The 21,668-nt window shown below is 35.5% G+C and overlaps 3 protein-coding genes across 5 annotated transcripts; 2 read left to right on the top strand and 1 right to left on the bottom strand.

The window, feature by feature from the left end:
* Nucleotides 1–10,046: 10,046 nt before the first annotated feature.
* LOC139855654 (uncharacterized) lies at nt 10,047–12,210 on the bottom strand. 2 transcript variants are annotated; one of them, XM_071844899.1, is made up of 6 exons: nt 11,997–12,210; nt 11,411–11,528; nt 11,195–11,317; nt 10,904–11,013; nt 10,575–10,662; nt 10,047–10,398 (listed from the first exon to the last, which is right to left on the bottom strand). In XM_071844899.1, exons 1-6 carry the CDS (start codon nt 12,168–12,170, stop codon nt 10,304–10,306), a joined length of 708 nt encoding a protein of 235 aa, XP_071701000.1. In that variant the 5' UTR covers nt 12,171–12,210; the 3' UTR covers nt 10,047–10,303. The 2 variants fall into 2 exon arrangements, with proteins under 2 accessions (XP_071701000.1, XP_071701001.1); XM_071844900.1 differs by having other exon boundaries at nt 10,575–10,656.
* A 1,190-nt stretch (nt 12,211–13,400) lies between these two features.
* On the top strand, nt 13,401–16,918 carry LOC139852680 (F-box/kelch-repeat protein At5g42350-like). The gene is made up of 3 exons (XM_071842004.1): nt 13,401–13,647; nt 14,639–15,332; nt 15,911–16,918. Exons 1-3 carry the CDS (start codon nt 13,643–13,645, stop codon nt 16,787–16,789), a joined length of 1,578 nt encoding a protein of 525 aa, XP_071698105.1. The 5' UTR covers nt 13,401–13,642; the 3' UTR covers nt 16,790–16,918.
* A 685-nt stretch (nt 16,919–17,603) lies between these two features.
* On the top strand, nt 17,604–21,370 carry LOC139853314 (uncharacterized). Of its 2 annotated transcripts, none has more exons than XM_071842687.1 (4): nt 17,604–19,168; nt 19,720–20,636; nt 20,731–20,792; nt 21,218–21,370. In XM_071842687.1, exons 1-2 carry the CDS (start codon nt 17,678–17,680, stop codon nt 20,524–20,526), a joined length of 2,298 nt encoding a protein of 765 aa, XP_071698788.1. In that variant the 5' UTR covers nt 17,604–17,677; the 3' UTR covers nt 20,527–20,636; nt 20,731–20,792; nt 21,218–21,370. The 2 variants fall into 2 exon arrangements, with proteins under 2 accessions (XP_071698788.1, XP_071698787.1); XM_071842686.1 differs by having other exon boundaries at nt 21,199–21,224.
* The last annotated feature ends 298 nt before the right edge of the window (nt 21,371–21,668 follow it).

The raw sequence follows: 21,668 nt of genomic DNA, 5'->3' as shown, positions 1-21,668 counted from the left end.
ATAACTAATTATTTATCTAATTAAAAATTTAAGATTAATAACTTAAAAAAAAATTAAAAAGAAAAATCTAAATTAAAATTAACTAAAACCTAAATTAATAAGTATAATAAATAATAATAAAAAATACACCACCATAATAACTTAACCTAACTTAATTATACTAATTAACTAATCAACCCTTAAATAAAATAAATAATAAAAAAAATCATTCAGAGATTCCAATTTAGTCTTCGATATGCAGAGCTCCTTGTAACATGTTCTTATGCCTGGGAAATCTTATTTTAATAAGCTCGAATAGTGTGCAAGCTCATATTGGGTGGAGATTCAAGGTTTTTTTTTCTGTTTTAATTACTAACTACTAATTACTAATTACAATTATCTAAACTTTTTATATTTACGAAATTAAATCCTAAATACCCTATTGGACACAAAAAGTGTCCCCGAAATTACTTTTTTTTATAAATATATTCTTACAAATATAAATTAAAATATAGCGTTTTAACACTCCCCGGCAGCGGCGCCAAAAACTTGATGATGTAGCGTGAGGGTACGAAATATACTATTATTTTTAATACAAAATACGTTACAAATTACACAAGTTATTTATTTATTTATAGAGTGGGATATACCTAAACCTTGCTACAACACTATAGGCAGTGTACCTAATCGTAGAGTAGTGTAGTTTTTAGTAAGTCCGGTTCGTTCCACAGGGAGCTGGTGATACTTACTATATTTTTAACAACTATATTTATACAAAATATATATAATTATATAAGTAGTAATATTATTATAAAAGGGGGGTTTTACCGTTTAATGACCGGTTTGTCGATTCTATATTTTAAGCGCAAAGATAAATGACGATAATTAAAGTGCGTAAAATAATGACAATAAATAAAATGACAGTAAATAAAATTGCGAGTAATAAAATGACAGTAAATAAAGATACGATGAGAAATACAATAAAAGAATTATGCTTATTTAAACTTCCGTAATCATGATGTTTAACGTTTTGATTTTAATTAATTGTTACTCGGGTTAATTGTCCTTTGTCATGGTTTATTTGATACCTATCTGGTTTTTGTCCATAATAGTCCATCGGTCATAAATATAAAGTGCGAGTGTCCTCGTCAAATTACCCTTATACTCGAAGTCAAATATTCCAACTAATTAAGGATTTAAACTGTGACGCAGTTATCACTTCTGTCAACAATTACACCAGTTATCACTGTATGTAATCCACCCCTGTTTTGATTAGATATGAATATTAATTTACCCACTTGATCAGTTTGAATAATCAATTACCCAACCCGAATAATTAATTAAATGATTATAATAGGACAACGTCACTAAATAGGACAACCATAATCATTATTAATTATTAGGTTAATTAATTTGAAGATAGGTTCGACAGACTCCAATGAGTTGTCACTCAATTAGACAATACCCCCCATCTATTAATAGTCAATAGTCCAATTTCCACAAGTGTCGGTCTTTTGGCCAAACCTTAATTATGGTACAAAATTCAATAACCCCGTCTTAATATTTTAGCCCAACATCACGATTACTTCGGCTCAAATAAGCATAATAATAACTTAGTTACGAGACATTAAATTAAAAAGGAAGAACATAGCTTACAGTGATGATTAATCGCGTAGCGTTACACGGACAGAGTTCTGACTTAAAACCCGTAAATTATTTGTTACATAACTAAATTATTATTATTGAAATTAAAATTAAAATTAAAATTATAATAAATATATATATACGTTTACATAATTGAGAGAGAGATAGATTTTTGAGATTGAAAAGGGGTGATAAAATCAATCAGAATTCGTTTCTTTTATAGACGAATTTTGAATTGAAATTTTCACTTATGACCCCTTAACTATGCTCAATTAACAACTTTTTATTATTTAATATTATTCTTATTATGAATTATTTAAATATTATATTTTATTCTTGTGCATAGTTGACTTGTAATTTTTACACCGTTGCGTCGAGCGTTGAGAGTTGACTCATGTCCCGGTTCCGGATTTTCGAACGTCCTTTCGTACTATTTTATATCGTGTACTTTGCATTTTGTAACTTGTACTCTTGTTATTTTTAGACGTTCCTCATCAATAATTTGAACCTTTTTAATTGTATGTTGTACTTTTGAGCTTTTTGGACCTTTGTGTCTTCAATTCGTCATTTTCGCCTTTTGTCTTCGCACTTATTTAATATAAACGAATATTACTTGAAAATGGAACAATTGCAACTATAATCTTGTCTTTCTTGGGGAATAATACTATGAAATATATGTTCCTTTTTAGCCTTATCAATACTCCTCAATCATGGCACATTTAAATTCTTCCCATGGCGTAGCATACGCCTCATCAATGCCTTGTGCCTGTGCCATTGTGTTCCACCACGTGAGCGCGCCGTCAGATAGCGTGCAAGAAGCAAATTTGGTTTTGCTGTCCTCCGAACAGTTGCTAACTCGGAATACTGATTCAAGTTTCTCGAACCATCTGGTGAGACCAACTGGTCCCTCGGTGCCGCTGAAGTTATGTGGCTTACAACTCTGGAATTCCTTTTAAGTGCACCCATTACGAATGGGTTGAATAACCGGTGGTGGTGGCGGTGGCGGTGGAGCTTGGGGTTGCATTTCCGCAATGGCTGCGGCTACACGTTCTTGGATCATCTCTTCAATTTGAGCAGCAGTAGGTGTGGATCGACCGTTAGCCATGGTGTTCTATACAAACATTTTGACTCAAGTCAAAATCCAGCATTCAATATATGATAATATAGTGTATAACAACCAACATGTAAACAGCACAACACATGTTAATTAAGTAACGCAAGTTGTTACAAGTACCGCGAAACACCATACAGTAACGTAAATAGAACACTTGTGCAAAAAGTAACATCACAAAGTTTCCATTCATTAATAATAAGTTTCATACATCATGATAGATTCGTACAATACATAAGTGAAATATGAAACTACAACTAGATTACATCATGAAATCTAATACAAAAGGTCCTACGGTGAAGGTGGGTGTAGGATGTCTAAACCCTGAGCCAACTGCTCCTCGAGCTCAGTAACCCGAGCTCGGAGGATTCCCACCTCCCTCCTCAGTTCCTCGTTAGAAGGAGATGGTGGGGCAGGTGGTGCAGGTGGTGCGGGTGGTGCCGGTGGTGCAGACCGCACAAAACGGGGTGCAGACGTTCCGGCTCCAGAAATAGTCAGTACGTAACGGGGTGTCTTACGCACTTGTGGGTCAGCAGGGTACGGCACAAGCCGCTTACGAGTAGTAACCCTACGACGCCGACCAAATGCGTCAGTGAAGGCTCGTCCTCCGTTGATCCCCAGAATGATGGTACCGTCGAAGCGATACCGCTTCTTTGGCGGGGTGGAGGGTGGCTGAATAGGTGCATCAACATGGTCCTCATCATCACTGGAGTCGTCTGAGGAAGAGTCATCTGATGAAGAATCGGCGAATGATGAGTCATCCGAATCATGTGGTGGTGGCACTGGTGGCTGAACTGGCAGTCCGAAGGCGGCCAACATCTCTCTGTGTCTGCCTGGCGGAATCGGCACTAAACGTCCATTAGCAGCGCGTCGGCACGGCATGCGCATATGGTTACGGAATGGCCCTTCCCCGAACTCCGCGGGAATCACAACGCCACCGATGCGGGGCTGTGGCTCCGAGGGTCCGGGAGCAGACGGAGCTGGAATCTCCGTAGGGTCCACGTGTCCGCCAATAGTAGCCACTGGTGCCGGCGCACTACTACTAGCTCCGGAAGACGAAGCGCCGGGGTCACTGGTGCGTAGCGGGATCGGTGTGTCGGCAGCAGCAGCAGGTGGGGTGGCTGACGAGTCTAAACTGCCTAAAACGATAGCAGGTGGAACATCCGACATCTGAACAAGGAAAATAAATTTTCCATGTCAGTAAGTCATAAAGCAAGCACGTATTAGGCCAACAGTTTAAATCATGTATAACAATAAGTAGTATGTCAATAATAACGAATCGTACAGAAGTAGCATGCAATCGAAAGCAAGTAATATCATGCAGTAGTGAAATCATGTAATAGCATACGGCATATAGCAGTAAAAGTAAGCAGCAGCATGCAGTGAGTTCAGCGGAAACAAGTAAACTAGCAAGTTGTAGATTAGTCCTATTAGTGAATCCTAATCGGGTCGGTATTAGACTCACTAATGCAACCTAATTCCCTACAACCAATGCTCTGATACCAAATGTGATGCCCCGTACAAAACCATCGTGTATGAATCATCAACAACAGGATCATTACAAGGTTAAGTACTACATGCTGTAATAAAAGAAGTTGCATTCACGATAAAAAGATGACGTCATAACCGACGTCAATTGTTTTACACCAACAGTATGCTTCTACGAATAGCAAGCATGAATAAATGTATGTGACCCTTAGGTCGTTACAAAACATAGTTTCAAATGTATTAAAGTTTGAATGCAAGATAAACAGTTCATGCGGTGATAACACTAGAGCAGCGAGTGTCTACGGCAAGACTAGCACGACAGCGGAAGCAAATAACCTTAAGCACCTGAGAAAAACATGCTTAAAAACGTCAACACAAAGGTTGGTGAGCTATAGTTCAAGTATAACAGTATGTAAGGTAGGCCACGAGATTTCAGTGCTACAAAGAGCGTTTCAAAACAGTATGATAAAGTATATGTTAACCGTGGGCACTTGGTAACTAACTTAACGTTTATACCCCCTGAAAGTACACTTGGCAAGTGTGTATGTTTACGAAGTATTAAACACTCGTTAAATGCTAGCGCTACTAGCCCGAGTGGGGATGTCAAACCCTATGGATCCATATCTAAGATTCCCGTTCACCGGTTCAAAAACCAATGACTAAACGTTACCGAGCTAAAGGGAATGTTTCTGCCATTATATAACCCACACATATATAAGTTTAAGTACTCGTGCCTAGTATGTAAAACATAAAATCCGCATGTATTCTCAGTTCCCAAAATAAGTTAAAGTAAAAAGGGAATGCTATAACTCACAATGATAAAGTAGCGGTAAAGTATGACTCGGAAAGTAAGCAAGTAATGAAGGTTGTCCAAACGGGTCCTCAACCTAAGTCAAATAGTACTAAGTCAGTAAATCGTCCGAAAAGGTTTAAAAGTATGTAAATAAGGTCTTAAAGGTCATCATCATTCATCATCAAACAAAAGGCGTAAAGTAAGTTTCGTTTATGAAAGTAGTTTAAAACAAAGGCTGACTTCAGTCAGTCACCACGACCTCTACCCTTAATGAATTAAGGTGAGACCAGTGGCCATGGCTCCGTCTATGAGTCCTTTAGTTGTGGTAAAATTTACAGAAGCAAAGTTTGACCGTGGCAACGGTCTAAGTGCGAGTAGGTCAGAAATTTCTGCACAACGTTAAAAGGACATAGTGACGATCGGAGGGCCATAAATCCTAAACCGTAACTCGGATTAAGACGAGTCCTATATGAAAAGTTATCTACTCGAACAGAGCTATTTGAAAGTCATAATCACAACAGCCCAGGTCTTACTGATCAGACCCAGAATACAGAAAACAGACAGGTCAGTAGGTTCCGGTGGTTCTTGGTGTTCGATGCTTATCACGGTTCTCATCCTTGATGCATGTAGCTTCAAGTGTACAACTCGTTGATGTCTTTGCATCATTTTCACCAAGGTTTGACCATCATAACCCAAGTGCAAGTCTAAGACATAAAGCACAATTCACTTAAGTGTTGCAAGTGTTTTGATGAACCAAAGTTACATCAAAGTCTTAGATCTAACACATACATGAACTTTAAAACTAATAATAAGTTACAAACTTGAAAGTAAACTCATGAAATCAAGATCTTAAGTTGTAGAACATAGTTCTTAGTTTGATCTTGAAGATCCAAGACTCAAAAGTCTAGATCTAACATAAGTGTACCAAGTTATAATAATAGAAAGTTTACTTACATGTTCTTGAACTTTTAAAGTTAACTTTAGTTCAAGATTAATGAGATCAAAGTTAACTAGTAACATTTGACCAATAACAACCAACAAACATGAAATTAAAGTACATAATACAAGAAATAACTAAGTAAACAAGTAAAAGGTTCATGGTTGTTCATACTTTAAAGATTCAAACCAAAGTTTGATCTTTAAGAAAGTAAACTTGAAGTTTACTTCATGAATCACAAGTATGATTTTAATCAACACATGAACTTGCAATCTTTTAAGAAAGTATATGTAGAACATAACTAGTAAGTTAGTTCTTGTAAATACAAGATAAAAATGAAGAATAAACTAGAGAGTTGATTCTTGTAACTAGTAAAGAACAACTAACAATTACATGTAACAAAGCAACAACAACAAGTAAGTAACAAGTAAACAACAATCAAAGAACAAAGATGATGATGATTCATGTGTATATGTTTCGGTTTTTGGCCAAGAAAGAAGAGAGAAAAGAGCTTGTTACTTACAAGATTTAGAGAGAAAAGTGAGAGAGAAAGTTTGAGAGAAATGGTAAGTTTGAAGTGTGTGAGATGAATGAGGTTTACATGTAAGAAGTAATAAAAAAAAAAAAAATGAAACATCTCCCTCCCACTAAAGGGAGCCGACGGTTTGCAAGGGAGAATGGGGGAGGGAAGTGCACACTAGTCTCTTGCATGTTGTTGTCCTTAAAGGTGGTTAATAAGAGGTGTATGCATGGGAACAACAAGTAACAAGATTCCAAGCAAAGTTAACTAACTAGTTTGTTTCCAAAGTGATACTTTCATGCAAGAATGGGCTAAAGAATCCATTTAAAATGTAGGGTGGGTTTATAAGCCCAAAATCATAAGTCCATTATCATTAATCAAGTCCAAGTTTCATGTAAGTAACAAATAAATCCAATTTAAGCCCAAGTAACTAACTAATAGTCTTAGTTAATTAAAATGATTAATAAACTTAATCATGAATGTAAATAATATCTAAAAATATTATTCGTGTAAGTTTCGCGTGTCATAAAGACGTTTCGGGCAATTAAAGTCAAGTACGGGCAATCATGGCAACATGTAAATGTAATAACATACATTCGTTTAATCACACGTATTAATAATAATAATTATTAATAAATAAACGTTGGAAATTCCAGGGTCGTTACATAATTGGCCAACCGAAATAAGTTTCCTTTTTAATTTAGGAATGTACCTTACGTTTTTCAAGGTCCAATTAGAGCAAGAGTAGTCTTCAATACAACATCTCCAATGCCCTCTATATTGAGTTGTTTGTCGTCCGCCAATCTCACCTTGCCTTGATATGAACGAAAATTCTTCATCATGCTTTTGACATGAGTAGCATGAAACAAAGCTCCCGAATCCAAAATCCAAGACTCCATAGAATTTTCAACACTACATAAAAGTGCATCATCACTTTCTTCCTCGGTCAAGTTCACACCCTTCGCCGGACCATTTTTACAATTCCTTTGAAAGTGTCCTTTTTGATTGCAACCCCAACAAACAGCTTCACTTCTATCTTTCGATGGATACCTCTTCTTAGACTTCTTTCTACCCTTCTTCTCACCGCGATCAAATTTCCTACCACGGTTGTCGGTACTTAACAAGGAACCGGATGTCGATTCCCCCGAGTTTCTCCTACGAGTATCTTCACCAAGAATCAAATCCCTTATTCCTTCAAACGCTAGCTTAGTAGTTCCCGTAGAGCTACCAACTTTCCGGTAATGATGAAAGCAAGATTAGTGCCTTTAACTCATCATCAAACACAATATCTACCGATGCTAACCTCGATATGATGTTGTTGAACTCGTTGATATGATCTGTTGCACTCGTACCTTCCTTCATCTTCGTATTGAACAATTGTCGCATGAGAAAAACCTTATTAGAAGCGGTAGGTTTCTTATACATGTTAGAGAGTGCTTTCAAGCAAGCAAACGTCGTCTTCTCATTCACAACGTTGTATGCAACGTTCTTAGCAAGTGAAAGACGAATCGCACCCAAAGCTTGACGATCCAAAAGCGTCCAATCGGCATCGCTCATGCTTTCGGGCTTGGTCTCTAACAGAGGTTGATGTAGCTTCTTTTGATACAAGTAATCTTCAATTTGCATCTTCCAAAAGCCAAAGTCTCTCCCATCGAATCGGTCGATTCTAAACTTTCCGTCTTCCGCCATCGTTCCCTTAACGAAACCTTGTGCTCTGATACCAGTTGTAAGGATATTATGACCCAAAACAACGCAAGTGATTCAACAAGATCACTCACCGATAGTAATTCTACAAGATTACTAACCCACTTAATGAACGAAAGATTATAAATGCAAGAAATGTAAATCGACACAAGAGATAACGTGGTTATATGCAATCGTTGTGATTGCTTTAGTCCACGGACCAACTAGAGAATGTATTACTGAATATTTGTGGTGTGTTTACAATGAGTTACAAGAGGGTCTATTTATAGAATGGTTTAAGGAGTAAGCTAAAAACAATTCCTTGAAGCTTCATGTGAGTTTCCTGACAGCTTCATGGAGGCTACATGTGAGTTTCCTGACAGCTTCGTGGAAGCTACATGTGAATTTCCTCACAACTTCGTGGAAGCTACATGTGAGTTTCCTAACAACTTCGTATAAGCTACATGTGAGTTTTCTAACAACTTCGTGGAAGCTTCGTGTGAGTTTCCTGAAATCTTCCCTCTAATTGTTTAAATTTCTCCATATCTCCAACAATTTGAAAATCCGTTTCAAGCTTCTGGTGCAATCAATTCCAATGGCAAATATCTTAAAGGTAAAAACATCTACGTGGGCTTTGCCAAAAATGATTTAAACACTAAAATCCTTCCTCACCCATTTATTCAACTTAATACTAACAATTTTTCCAAATCTCCTGTTTACATTTCTCCTAATCAAGCAACATGTGCTCGTAAGAATCTAACCGCAATGGTTATCGATAAAAATCCAATTAAAGCAAGTAAATTGATAAATTGGCTTAAGAGTAGATCAATTATCATAGAATCAATCTGCTCATGGGGTTCTTTCGCATATATCATTCAATGCAAAGATAGTGATAGCTTTAAAAGATTAAACCTCGGCCCGTCATTAAATGTCATTGAATTCCTCGAAGTAGTTCCAATGGTTCAAAGATCTAACAGGTTTACAAGAATCGTTCAAGTGGGTATTAGAGATATACCCTATGATTGTAGCTCACCTGAATGCACAATTGAGGCAGTGAAGAACATCGGCAGGGTCATTCACGTTGATAGGGACTCGCATAAACTCGTCAATCCTGAAATTACTTATGCACTTATCGAAACCAGTGAATCTGGTAAAATCGGCCAATTTGTTTCTGCAAATTTGGAAGATGATACCAATTGTAAAATTTGGGTTGAAGAAATAATCCAAGAAGATCCAATTGAAATTATCCCAGAAGACGACATGATCCGCATAATACATGCCAATTGTGAAATAGTAGTTGGGTCAAATGGGATGATACTAGCAAGTACTGATAGAGATAAGAATTGTCCTGTTTATTCACTTAATGACTTCTAACCTGTCTTGAAACAATGAGTCAAGAGTACAAGTATTTTATAATGTTCTCTCAAATACACTCCGTAGTTGCTGTTTATGTAGCTTCATTTGTTAAGTATAGAGTACTCATGATTTTAATATTCTAGTTTATTACTCGTATGTAGCTTTATTTATTGCCTTTAATTTAGTCATTTAGAGTACTCGTGATTCAACATTCTACTTTTATACTTGGGACTTACGAGTAACTTGTAACTTATTCAAAAAAAAAAAAAAAAGATAACTTTTCTACGGTAATACTCTGTAGTTCAGTATTAAATTATGAACTTTTGTAAACTGAGATCTTCAATTACTAGGAGGAAATGAATAATTTATAGGGCTGATTTTATGAAACATGAAACACATAATTTTTGTAAGTTTTCAGTTATATCTATCATCAACTTTTGAGCTTGCATACCATCCAATATAAATTTAAGTAGTGTATGGCTCTGAGTTAAGTTGACCAACTTTCATAAAGCTGTGCAACGAGTTGTGGGTTGCGTAAACTTTTTGAACATTGAAAACGAGCTTGCAAACACATAGTAACGAAACTAACTAACAAAAGTACAATTCTGAATCAGGCCCAACAATTTTAGTTTTGAAAAATATCATGTCTATTGTTTTGTAGCTATAGCACTAAAATACAAGATCCATTCTTCGATCATGAACGAACTACGGAGCGTTTTAAGACTTTGTTTGCTCACAAATGTAGTTGCATCAAAGCATTTTATTTTGGACAGTTGAAACCCAGTCGTTTTATCATTCCTTGGTGCTCTTTGTATCCTTAAGTAATGCATCGTGAGCTTCAAGAATTGATGAACGCGCATTTGCTATTTGCACAAGTGTTTCTAGGGCTGCATGAAAAAGTTAATAGTTAGCTAATTGTACAAGTGTTTATACTTAAGGTAAAGTGAACTATGACCAAAAGGAAAAACAACTATATCTAATATCCTTGTGCTTGAATTTTGGCAGTTCATAGCAACAGTAGATAAGCGTATTAGTCAACTAAGATAGCTTTCGAAATTTTAACCTGTCTCGAACGAAAGTTGAGAAGCACGAAGCTTTGGAGAAACTAAAGTCCCAAACATTGATAGTACCTTCGCCCGTTCTTTCTGAAGCTTCATAAACAAAAGAATAAATATATAAAACAAAATAACAGGTCAGGCAATAGAGTCATTATTGTCAAAAACCCTCAACATTTCTTATATATAAGAATATCTTTTTTTTAAGGATCAATAATAATCAAAATTCATCAACTTTTTGTAACTTAACAGCTATGCAAGTAATGTATGATTAAATTCTTGACCTAGAAAATTATGCAGTTCGAAACATGATTTACGATTGTATTTATTCACTCACAGGTTTCTCGGTTTTATGCAGAGATGCTTTGCTTTCTGATCCATTGTTTTCTTGTGGGGATGTTTTAGTTTCAGATTCTTTGCTGCTTTCCAATGAGCTTTCTTGATGTACTAAGAACAGCAAAAATCAAATAAAAAGTAATAATATAATAATAATAATAACCATAATCATATCACAACAACAATAATAATAATATATCAACACACTCGAATAAACTCAGTTGACCTTCAAAACACACTCGATTTTTAATATATCAACTGCACATTATATAGACGGATAAGAAATGGTTACCAGGATTTTGACTGCAAAGCTTTTCGTTTAATTGCTCGTCTTCCTCAATGTTTTCTTTTCCCAAGGAGGATTCTTTATCATCCGAAGATGCCCATTTTAACAAACTAAACTGTGGTGATCCAGCTAAAACAGAGAAGAAACTAATAAATAAATACTTTTCTACACTTGTAAACATGACATCGTCTAAACCTGTAAGTTAACATGGATCTAAAGTACCATTGTCATGATGTAGTTCGACTGTCGTAGCAGCAGAATGAGGTTTAAGATTGAGCAAGCCACTATTGACACGTGAACCGCCCATCGAATACCGAGCACTCGCTAATTCCAGCCATCCCTGCATACCAAATTATCTTAAACTCCATTGAATAGATTAAATTTTACATAAATAATATGTGAACAAATTTAATCACAACTTGCATTCAAAACAGAATCTGTATCATTAGTACCGAAGCATACAATTCTAAAAAGACAAGAAGAGTACAACCATGAACTATTAATCAATTAACATCAACATCAACAATCATTGTAAAAATAGTAAGAATACAAAAACCCTAATTTTTGTATCTTTAAAATTAAGAACCCTAAAAATAGGATTCACTATTGTAGAAATGTGGCTAACCATATCTAAAGTAATACGGAGTACTACACATGTAATTGTCAAAATTATCATAACTTAAGCTGGAAATTAAAAAAAAAAAAAAAAAAAACTCATAAATCAAGTTCACTAATAAAATCGGCCTGTATAAATCACATATCACATAATAATGGTAACGAAAATTAAATTAAAATAAAAATAAAATACCTGACGAAGAGTGGAAGATAATGAGTGAGTTAAAATGAGATAATTATCTAATGAATCCAGAAACTTTAATGTGTTTTCTTCATCTTTTTTTACATCTACTGCTTCTAATTCAGTTGATGATAATGATGATGATAGTTGTTGTATTTGTATTTCTTCATTTTCTTCTTGCGCCATTTTTGCAAATCGAATCGAATCAAATCACGATTCAGTTTCATTCAACCGATGAATCTAATTCAACTGAGTTTACTAGTTTAGCCACTTTGCTAATAATCTAATATTACACCCTTCATCTATCAGTTTGTTACACTTTCAATCCTTCTAATGAGTTTATCTTACTTTTGCTTTAAGGGTGTGTTTGGGTGAAACTAGAGCTGGAGCTGGAGCTGAAGCTGAAGCTTATGGATTAGAGCTGGAGCTGGAACTTATTTTTGAAGCTGGTAGCTGGAGTTTATTATTTTTTATAAGTGTTTGGTAAACTAGCTGGAGCTTATTTTTCAATTCATAAGCTCTACTTTTTTTCATAAGTTACTAGAAATAGCTTATTTTTTTAGAGCTTATATTTTCATAAGCTCTACTTTTTATGTCTACCAAACAAAGCTTATTACTTGGAGCTTATTAAAATCATAAGTTTAAGCTCTCATAAGCTCTCATAAGCTCCCATAACCTCTTGCGCCAAACACACCCTAAATATGTATATTTTTTTAACACTACACAAGCGACATTCATCTCTCACAATTACATAATTCGCTCCCAACTGCTGCTCATAAAAAAACTCGGCTTAATTCGAGAGCATGATCAGTAAAACACCTCCACACTCCCCCACAACGAGATGTGTCCAAAATTATTATTTTTTATTGTAAATAGCAATAAAAAATTATTAAAGTTTCAATAATGTCATTTGTTAACCTTATAAGGATATTAAATATAAAATAAATTAGACAATTTATTACGGGTAATATATTTTAAATTTAATAAAAAGTGAAATTTTTTTTTAGTTAGACATTACTTAAAATGTGTGTGTAATTTTGGTGGATTTTAACAAAAATAGAAAATCATTTTCTTATTTTATGCACTCCTTCAAAATAAAACAAAAATAAAAATAAATAAGTGACCCACTCTCACCCCTCTTGATATGATGATTAAACCTTCTTATTTTTTTATTTTATGGGATGTAATCCCTACACACAACTTTTTAATTCATTTACACTTTTATTTCATAAATTAGTTGAACTTATATTATTTTATTATTATAATTTTAATTAAGTGTACATGTTATTTTATACACTCCTTCAAAATAAAACAAAAATAAATAAGTGACCCACCCTCACCCCTCTTGATATGATGATTAAACCTCTCAAAAAGAGAGAAAACAGATCCTCACTTTCATCATTCATCTTAAAAAATGTTTAATTTCTGCTTTTACTTTACTTTTCCAAACTTTACTAAAATCCCCATTTCTTGATTGAATTGTTAAACCTAACTAAAAGGGCTATCATTTTCATCTCAAAGATTTCACATTTCATCTCCTAATTAAAACCCTTCTGCTGGATCTAATCTTTTAGATCAGTCTTTCGGTGCAAATCAAGAATCTTGAAAATCGTAAAACAGAATTTTGTTCATAAGGCTGTGGTTGCTGCAAGAACTTGATGAGGTTTGTGTTTTGTATTTATAGTAGTCAATTTAGTGAATTTTCAAGTTCATATTTGATGTATTTTTCTTTTAGTTCTTGATTCTGTGTAGCTGTATACGAGACATTAATTTATGGGTGGATAAATGCAGGTGTAATTTCTAATATAAAAGATAATATAAAGTAGTTTTTTGTTTAATTGGGACTCCAAATTCAACTATTGATTCATTTAGGTTTTCACTTGTTAGGTGTGGGTGGTTCTTTGAGTTCACTGAAATTAAATATTCTACTGATTTTTTGAAAATATTTCATAATTTGTCTCTATTCAATAGTTAAGATCATTGCTGTTGTTAGTATTGAATGAAAAACTACTCATGTGGGTTCATGTTATGACTATATTGGGACTATGGGGTTATTTAAAATTAAGATCACTAATTCTTAATTATATTCATATGTCTTTTTCTGAACTTACTCAAAGTTGACTCTCCAAGTACTTGATTTTTTGATGTTGATTGTTGTTTGTGTTATTTTATGTACCAAACTGTACATATCGATAACCTGCTTTTCACTCGTTCACATAATAATAATGTGAGGTTGTTTGACTATCTGTCAAAATGTTAACTTTAATGATGAAGATCAAAGGATTCTTTTAACAATGAAGAGTGACTAACAGGCACTGTCTATCACAAATCTGTTGTTTAGAGGTGAGTACTAATTATGAGGTGTTCGGTTTGTGTTTAGAAGTTGATTATATGATAGTACTAAATAGCCAATGCCACATAATCAAGTTAAATATCATGTGCTGCAGGAGACTAATTGGACGACGAAAAAGTTGTATATATAGCCTTTGTTTTGTTGTATGCTTTGATTTAGTGTAGTAAAGCTTTGTTAGTCAACTATGTTTATAAATTCAGTTAAGAAGTTCCAATCTAGTCGTTTTGACTTATAAAGTCAAAAATGGACTCTTATTTTTGTTTAAAAATGATGTTTTAATTTGTAATATACGTATGACCAGGTTTGGGAACAACCACCATGACAAATTGATGGAGGAAGATGATGAGACGCGAGGGGTTTTGTTAAAGTGTCTGAGTTTGTACAGTCGAGGTGGAGGGTGTAAGGTTTGCGCCACAACTAGTGACGAGTTTGGTGAAATCGCCGGAAAAGTGTATAAACCTGTGTGTGGGGCCCAAGACACGAGTGTCGGTTGTTTCTCGTATGGAGTTGAGAACTTTAAAAAGAGACATAATAAAAAAAAGAACCTTCAACTTCAAGAACCACTTGATAACAACAACCAGATGCACGTGTTTCTTCCTGATGATATTCTTGAGATGTGTTTAATGAGACTCCCGTTAACGAGTCTAATGAACTCTCGACTTGTATGCAAAAGATGGAGAGCATTGACAACCACGGCCCGTTTTATGCAAATGAGACGGGATGGGTCTTACCCAAGTCCGTGGTTGTTCCTTTTCGGTACTGCTAAAGATAGTTTTTTCTCTGGTGATATTCATGCTTTTGACGTTTCTTTCAACAAATGGCATAAAATTGAAGCGGAAATATTAAAGGGTCGGTTTTCTTTCTCTGTTACTAGTGTCTATGACAACATTTTCATTGTTGGAGGTCGCTCAAGCCTCGGTAAAATGGACCGGCATTCTAGTAAGACGCACAAAGGAGTCTTGGTTCTTAGCCCGTCAACCAAATCATGGCACAAGGTTATAAATTTATTGTACTGGAGCTGTTAATTTTTACCTGTTTCCCTTTGAACGGGCCAATTTGGGTTAGGGTTGTCTGTAACTACAAAAGTAGGGGAAAATTGTCAAGTGGGTGGTCAAATATTGTCAAAATTGCCCAATGTGTACTTCCTAAGTAATTTTAATATAGGATGGTTTATGGTTTATAGTTATAGACTTATAGTATCTGCCACCGTATTTGACAATTTAATTTTTTGAAAAGATTCAATTTTTTATTATTAAACAGTGTTTCGGGTCAACCCCAACCTAACTCATTCGTTTTGATTTGTAACTCGCAGATACTAACCTGTTTTGGGCCGTAAATTTTCCTTTGACTCTTACCAATGCACAAATTTGCCACCTCTTGTGACCCGTATGAGACACTATTAAAAATGCAGTAATAAAGATACAAACAACCAGTATCTAGTTAAATTTTCCGGGGTACCGTCCCCTTTTCCAAAAAAAAAAAACAAAAAACAACCAGTATCTAGTTAATGGAAAGATTTGCATTGCCTGCTTCATAGTTGCTCCTATTACTATAACTGACATGACTCTAACAGGTTGCATCAATGAAATATGCAAGATCAAAGCCGGTTGTAGGAGTCTATGAAGTAAACACCAATCGTTTGACCATCAAAAGTCAACACAATCATTTCCTCCGGACACGAACACGTGTCGGTGGAGTATCAGATGTCTACGAGGATCCACACAGGCTTTCTGTTAGGCGGCTATCAAGAACTTCCTTTGATAATCAAAAGTCAACAAAGTCAAAAGTCAACAATCATGTAAAAGACCGTCAACGGTTCTTGATAATAGCCGCAGGTGGATTCGGTTCATGGGACGAGGCATTAGATTCATGCGAGATTTTTGACTCTTCATCTAATAAATGGACAGAAATCCAACGTCTTCCGATTGATTTCGGACCCGCTTGTTCTGCAGTCGTATGTAACGGAATATTTTACGTTTACTCTGAAAGCGATAAACTTGCAGCATATGACATTTCACATGGTTATTGGGTTCGAGTTCAGTGGACCCCACCACCACCACGTATTCACGAATACTCACCAAGGCTGATGTCATGTGATGACCAACGGTTGTTTATGGTGTCGGTTTCGTGGTGTGAAGGAGACGGTGAAATTGGAAGAAGAAACAAAGCGGTTAGGAAGTTATGGGAGTTTGATTTTGAGTACTTAACTTGGAATGAAGTTTGTGTACATCCTGATGCACCTATGGACTGGAATTCAGTATTTGTTGCTGATAAAAACTTGATTTTTGGTGTCGAAATGTTTAAGATATTCGGGCAGGTGTTGGAGTTTTTGACAATGTGTGATGTTTCTGACCCAAAGATGAATTGGGTTCACCTGTCGAAAAATCAGGTGGCGCGTCAAATGGATGTATCGTCGTGTGCGATGAAGTCTATGGCTGTTGTGCATTTGTAGGTTCTTTGTTTGTGTTGTTTTGATGCAAAAGTTTTGTGATTATTTTTTTCATCCTCTTGTATTTTTGTTATTCTGTAATGGTATGTGAGAAGCTGTAGTGAACATTTAATTTTAATGGTACAATTGAAAAGAAACATGTATTTCCTGAAAATTTGTTCCAATTCAAGTTATCTATTTATTTATATCTGGTGGTGAGTTTTAAATTTTAGTGAGGAAAATGTTATGTGGTAAAATACAAAATATAATTGAAAGCTTGGTGGATAAATTAATTAATTTATAGTAATATATATATATATATATATATATATATATATATATATATATATATATATATATATATATATATATATATGTATGTGTGTGTGTGTGTCGAATTTTAGTTGGATAGAATAAACTGACGCTAATCTTTTTTGTCATCTTAGTGACTGATGCTAACCATAACGCCAACTAACACGGCGTTAGTGGCGTTCTATTTCCGTCAAATATTCCATGTCATCTAACGCCTCCACTTTGACGTGGGGTTATCACAGGTCTTAAGTCCGTCGGTAACATGCAAAATATACTTGTAAACTTCAATAATTACCTTAGAAAAGTTAAAATAAATCGTTATGTACAACTTATTGATGCACACGAGAGTCCTATGCCTTAGAAAAGTCAAAATAAATCGTTATGTACAACTCAACTCATTGATGCACACGAGAGTCCTAAGAGCGGTCGTTAAAGATGTCATTAAGGTCCGTATATATACCTATACATTTTAGAATATCAATTAGCTATATAAGTTGTATAATCATGTCACTTGCTTCGACCCGTTAGCCAACGGTTCAAATACGTCAAACTTTTCACGTATTGTTACATTCAAATACAAAGCTTTTGGAAGGATCAGTTATGGTGCAAACTTCCATTAAATGCATTAGGTTGCTTCACACAACTTGTATACGCCGATTGAAGAAACAAGAATCAAGACTAAATCCCCAAAAATCAAAACTTGGTAGTCCAAATATATCACCCACTGTTACAGACCCAAAAATAATACAATGCAACACTGCTATCACCAATCACATGCGCAACGGCCAATATGGTTCAGCTTTACAGATCTTCGAAAACATGACACAGCGTACCTCGGTTTCATGGAACGCAATGATATCAGGGTACTTGTTAAACAACAAGTTTAGTCTCGCGCGCCAGATGTTTGATAAAATGCCTCAAAGAGATTTGGTTTCGTGGAATGTGATGATCACTGGGTGTGTTCGAAATGGGAAGTTAGGTGATGCGAGGAAACTGTTTGATGAAATGCCACAAAGGGATTCGGTTTCTTGGAATGCTATGTTGTCTGGGTATGCTCAGAATGGATATGTGCAAGAAGCAAGGGAAGTTTTTGATAAGATGCCGAATAAGAATCGTATCTCGTGGAATGGTATACTTGCGGCTTATGTTCAAAATGGGATGCTAGATGATGCACGTGAGTTGTTTGAATCAAATTGGCTTTGGGATGTTATTTCGTGGAACTGTTTGATGGGTGGGTATGTAAGGAAGAAGAAGTTAGTGGATGCAAGGTTGCTTTTTGATACAATGCCGAGTAGAGATGAAGTGTCTTGGAATACAATGATAACGGGTTACGCGCAGAATGGACAATTGTCTGAAGCGCATAAGTTGTTTGATGAGTCCCCGGTCCGAGATGTATATACGTGGACGGCTATGGTTTCTGGTTATGTGCAGAATGGTATGATGGATGAAGCTAGACGAGTGTTCGATGAAATGCGTGTAAAGAATTCTGTTTCGTGGAACGCGATCATTGCTGGTTATGTGCAATGTAAGAAAATCGATGTTGCAAAGGAGTTATTTGACGCAATGCCTTGTAAAAACGTTAGTTCATGGAATACTATGATTACCGGGTTTGCACAAAGTGGTTTTATTGATGTTGCTAGGGATTTATTCAAGAAAATGCCTAGGCGTGATTGCATTTCATGGGGTGCGATTATTGCAGGGTATGCTCATTTAGGTCATAATGATGAAGCATTGAGGTTGTTTGTTGAAATGAAGAGAAATGGAGAAAATGGAAATAGGTCTATTTTTTCTTGCATTTTGAGCACGTGTGCTGAGATTACTGCATTGAAATTGGGATACCAATTGCATTCGCAGCTTGTTAAAGTAGGTCTCGGATCTGGATGGTATGTAGGTAATGCATTACTGTCTATGTATTGTAAATGTGGAAACATAGATGAAGCTAATGTTATATTTGAAGAAATTTCTGATAAAGATATAGTGTCATGGAACACGATAATTGCTGGATATGCACGGCATGGGTTTGGCGAAGAAGCTTTAAGGATCTTCGAGTCAATGAAGAGAACTGGAGTCAAACCAGATCAAGTTACTATGGTAATTAACTAATTATCCTGTATATCTTTCTTGTCTCATAGTATTTTGTTTAATTTTATCTATGCCTAACATCTATACGCATGACATGTTCTGTTTAAAGCTATCTACTTGTTATGTGCCATCAAAAGACAAAACAATCATCAGGTCTGTTGTTAATCAGCAGTATAAGTATCATGCATTTATGTAAAAGTATTCATTGATACTTTGTTCTTACATGCTACTAAGTAACTAAGGTGCTATATGTTTTTTTGATGTTTTTTTCTGAATATCTGCGGATCATGTTTGTATAGAAGATGTGGTCTAAAGGTTTGTATGTTGAATAGTGAAGACTGTTTGAAACCCGTGTGCATCACTAAGAAGCGTATTTCTAATTATGTGACTTTGTAGACAGAATAAGACATTATTTTATCTTTATGTCTTTAAAAAAACAAACAGTCTACAGTAAAAGTGTATGTAGGTTCGCAAACGTAAGACATAATAAGATCTGCAGACCGAAAAATAAACAACACCTAATATATAGTCGTCTGATTTTTGGTCTTTCTTGCATCCAGGTCGGCGTGCTGTCTGCATGTAGTCACAGTGGATTGGTAGATAGGGGCACACACTACTTTTACACTATGAATCGTGATTATGGAATAAATGCAAATCCAAAACACTATACATGCATGATTGATCTTCTCGGTCGATCAGGGCGTCTAGATGAAGCCCAAAATCTCATTAAAAGTATGCCATTTGAACCAGATGGTGCTACATGGGGTGCTCTTCTAGGTGCCAGCCGAATTCACGGTAATACTGAATTAGCAGAAAAAGCTGCTGAGATGGTTTTTCAAATGGAGCCCGATAACGCCGGAATGTACGTTCTGTTATCAAACTTATATGCAGCTTCAGGTAGATGGGCTGATGTTGGTTCAATGAGGTTAAAAATGAGGGACACGGGGGTTAAAAAAGTCCCGGGTTATAGCTGGCTTGAAGTGCAAAACAAGAGCCATACTTTTTCAGTTGGAGATACGACTCATCCCGAAACTATTAGAATATATGCTTATCTTGAAGAATTGGATTTTAGATTGAAAAAAGAGGGTTACATTTCTTCTCCTAAATTGGTTCTGCATGATGTTGAAGATGAAGAAAAGGAGCAGATGTTGAGATACCATAGTGAAAAGTTGGCGGTGGTTTTCGGGATCCTTAATATACCAAGTGGACAACCGATTCGTGTATTTAAGAACCTAAGGGTATGCTTTGACTGCCATAATGTGATTAAACTCATATCGAAGATTGTGGATAGGTTGATAATTGTGAGAGACTCTCATCGTTTTCACCATTTTAAGGACGGGATATGTTCTTGTGGGGACTACTGGTGAGAACCCAAACAGGCGTTGGCAAGCGTAATCTTGTATGTGGCCTTAAGTTTCGGTTGACCACTACATCATCTATGATATCTAAAGTTAACCCAAACATCAAACGATAAGAGGTATGGAGTGTCACGCTTTTACTAATTGACGATTTGAATGTTTGTTAAAAAAGTTTGTCTCGCTCTCTAAATTTTCATCTCTAATCTGTTACAGGGATTGCAGTTCTGGAAATGTATTGAGTTTACATGGACAATTTGAAGATGCATAATAAATAGGTAAGATTACCTCCATTTTCTCTTTTCTTATAATACATGCTAATATAAGAAGAATAACATTGTTTTTTTTTTTTTTTTTTTTTTTTTTTTGCAAAAATAACGAAAACTTTTATAGAAACGGAAAACGTTTTTGAAAAGAAAACGAACTCAATGAGAGATACAAGTGAGAACCTCGGATGAGGCTCGTACTTAGAAAACGGCTAACATACGGACTATCTATACCGAACCTCATCTAACCTAAACCGAAACAAAACCAAAAACAAATTACTAACTAAAACAAACGAGCTACGAAACATGAAACCTGATATGAATGAACTCAGATATCCTTAATGAACGCACCGAATTTTTCATTGAATTTAGAATCCAACACGTCACCATTTAGTCACATCTGATCTGCCTTTGATAGTTGTGCCCACTTGCAACAGGTTTAGGACATGATCAATCAATGATATCAAGCTACAATTAAGCACCAAGATCCATCATTATCGTACGACACCACCCATGAGAATTTCCTCTTCTATAAGGAGGATTCGTCAGCACCAGTAAATTCGAGGATGATCAGACCTCGTAACACTCGTCAGGTTGTTGATAGAATTAGAATTGTTATAAACATTGTGATTATTACTTTTTAAAAACAGACATTATTGGAATTTTCATATGAACATATATTTAGCAGAACCATAGAACGAAACCCTACGCCACGAAATTTGAATCTACCACCTGGGAATCAGTCACTCTCGGATTGATGTTGAAGACTTTGAGTCCTTTTGCTAATCAATCGATTTTCTATTATAAGCTAGGGTTCAGTAGAGTTGTTCTGATAGCTGAAATGAAGAAAATGAGTATTCATTACACCCGAGCTTTTTTTTTTTTTTG

The sequence above is a fragment of the Rutidosis leptorrhynchoides genome, chromosome 6 (assembly GCF_046630445.1).
Source record: "Rutidosis leptorrhynchoides isolate AG116_Rl617_1_P2 chromosome 6, CSIRO_AGI_Rlap_v1, whole genome shotgun sequence".
Classification (NCBI taxonomy): domain Eukaryota; kingdom Viridiplantae; phylum Streptophyta; class Magnoliopsida; order Asterales; family Asteraceae; genus Rutidosis; species Rutidosis leptorrhynchoides.
This window is presented reverse-complemented; position numbering and strand designations above follow the sequence as displayed.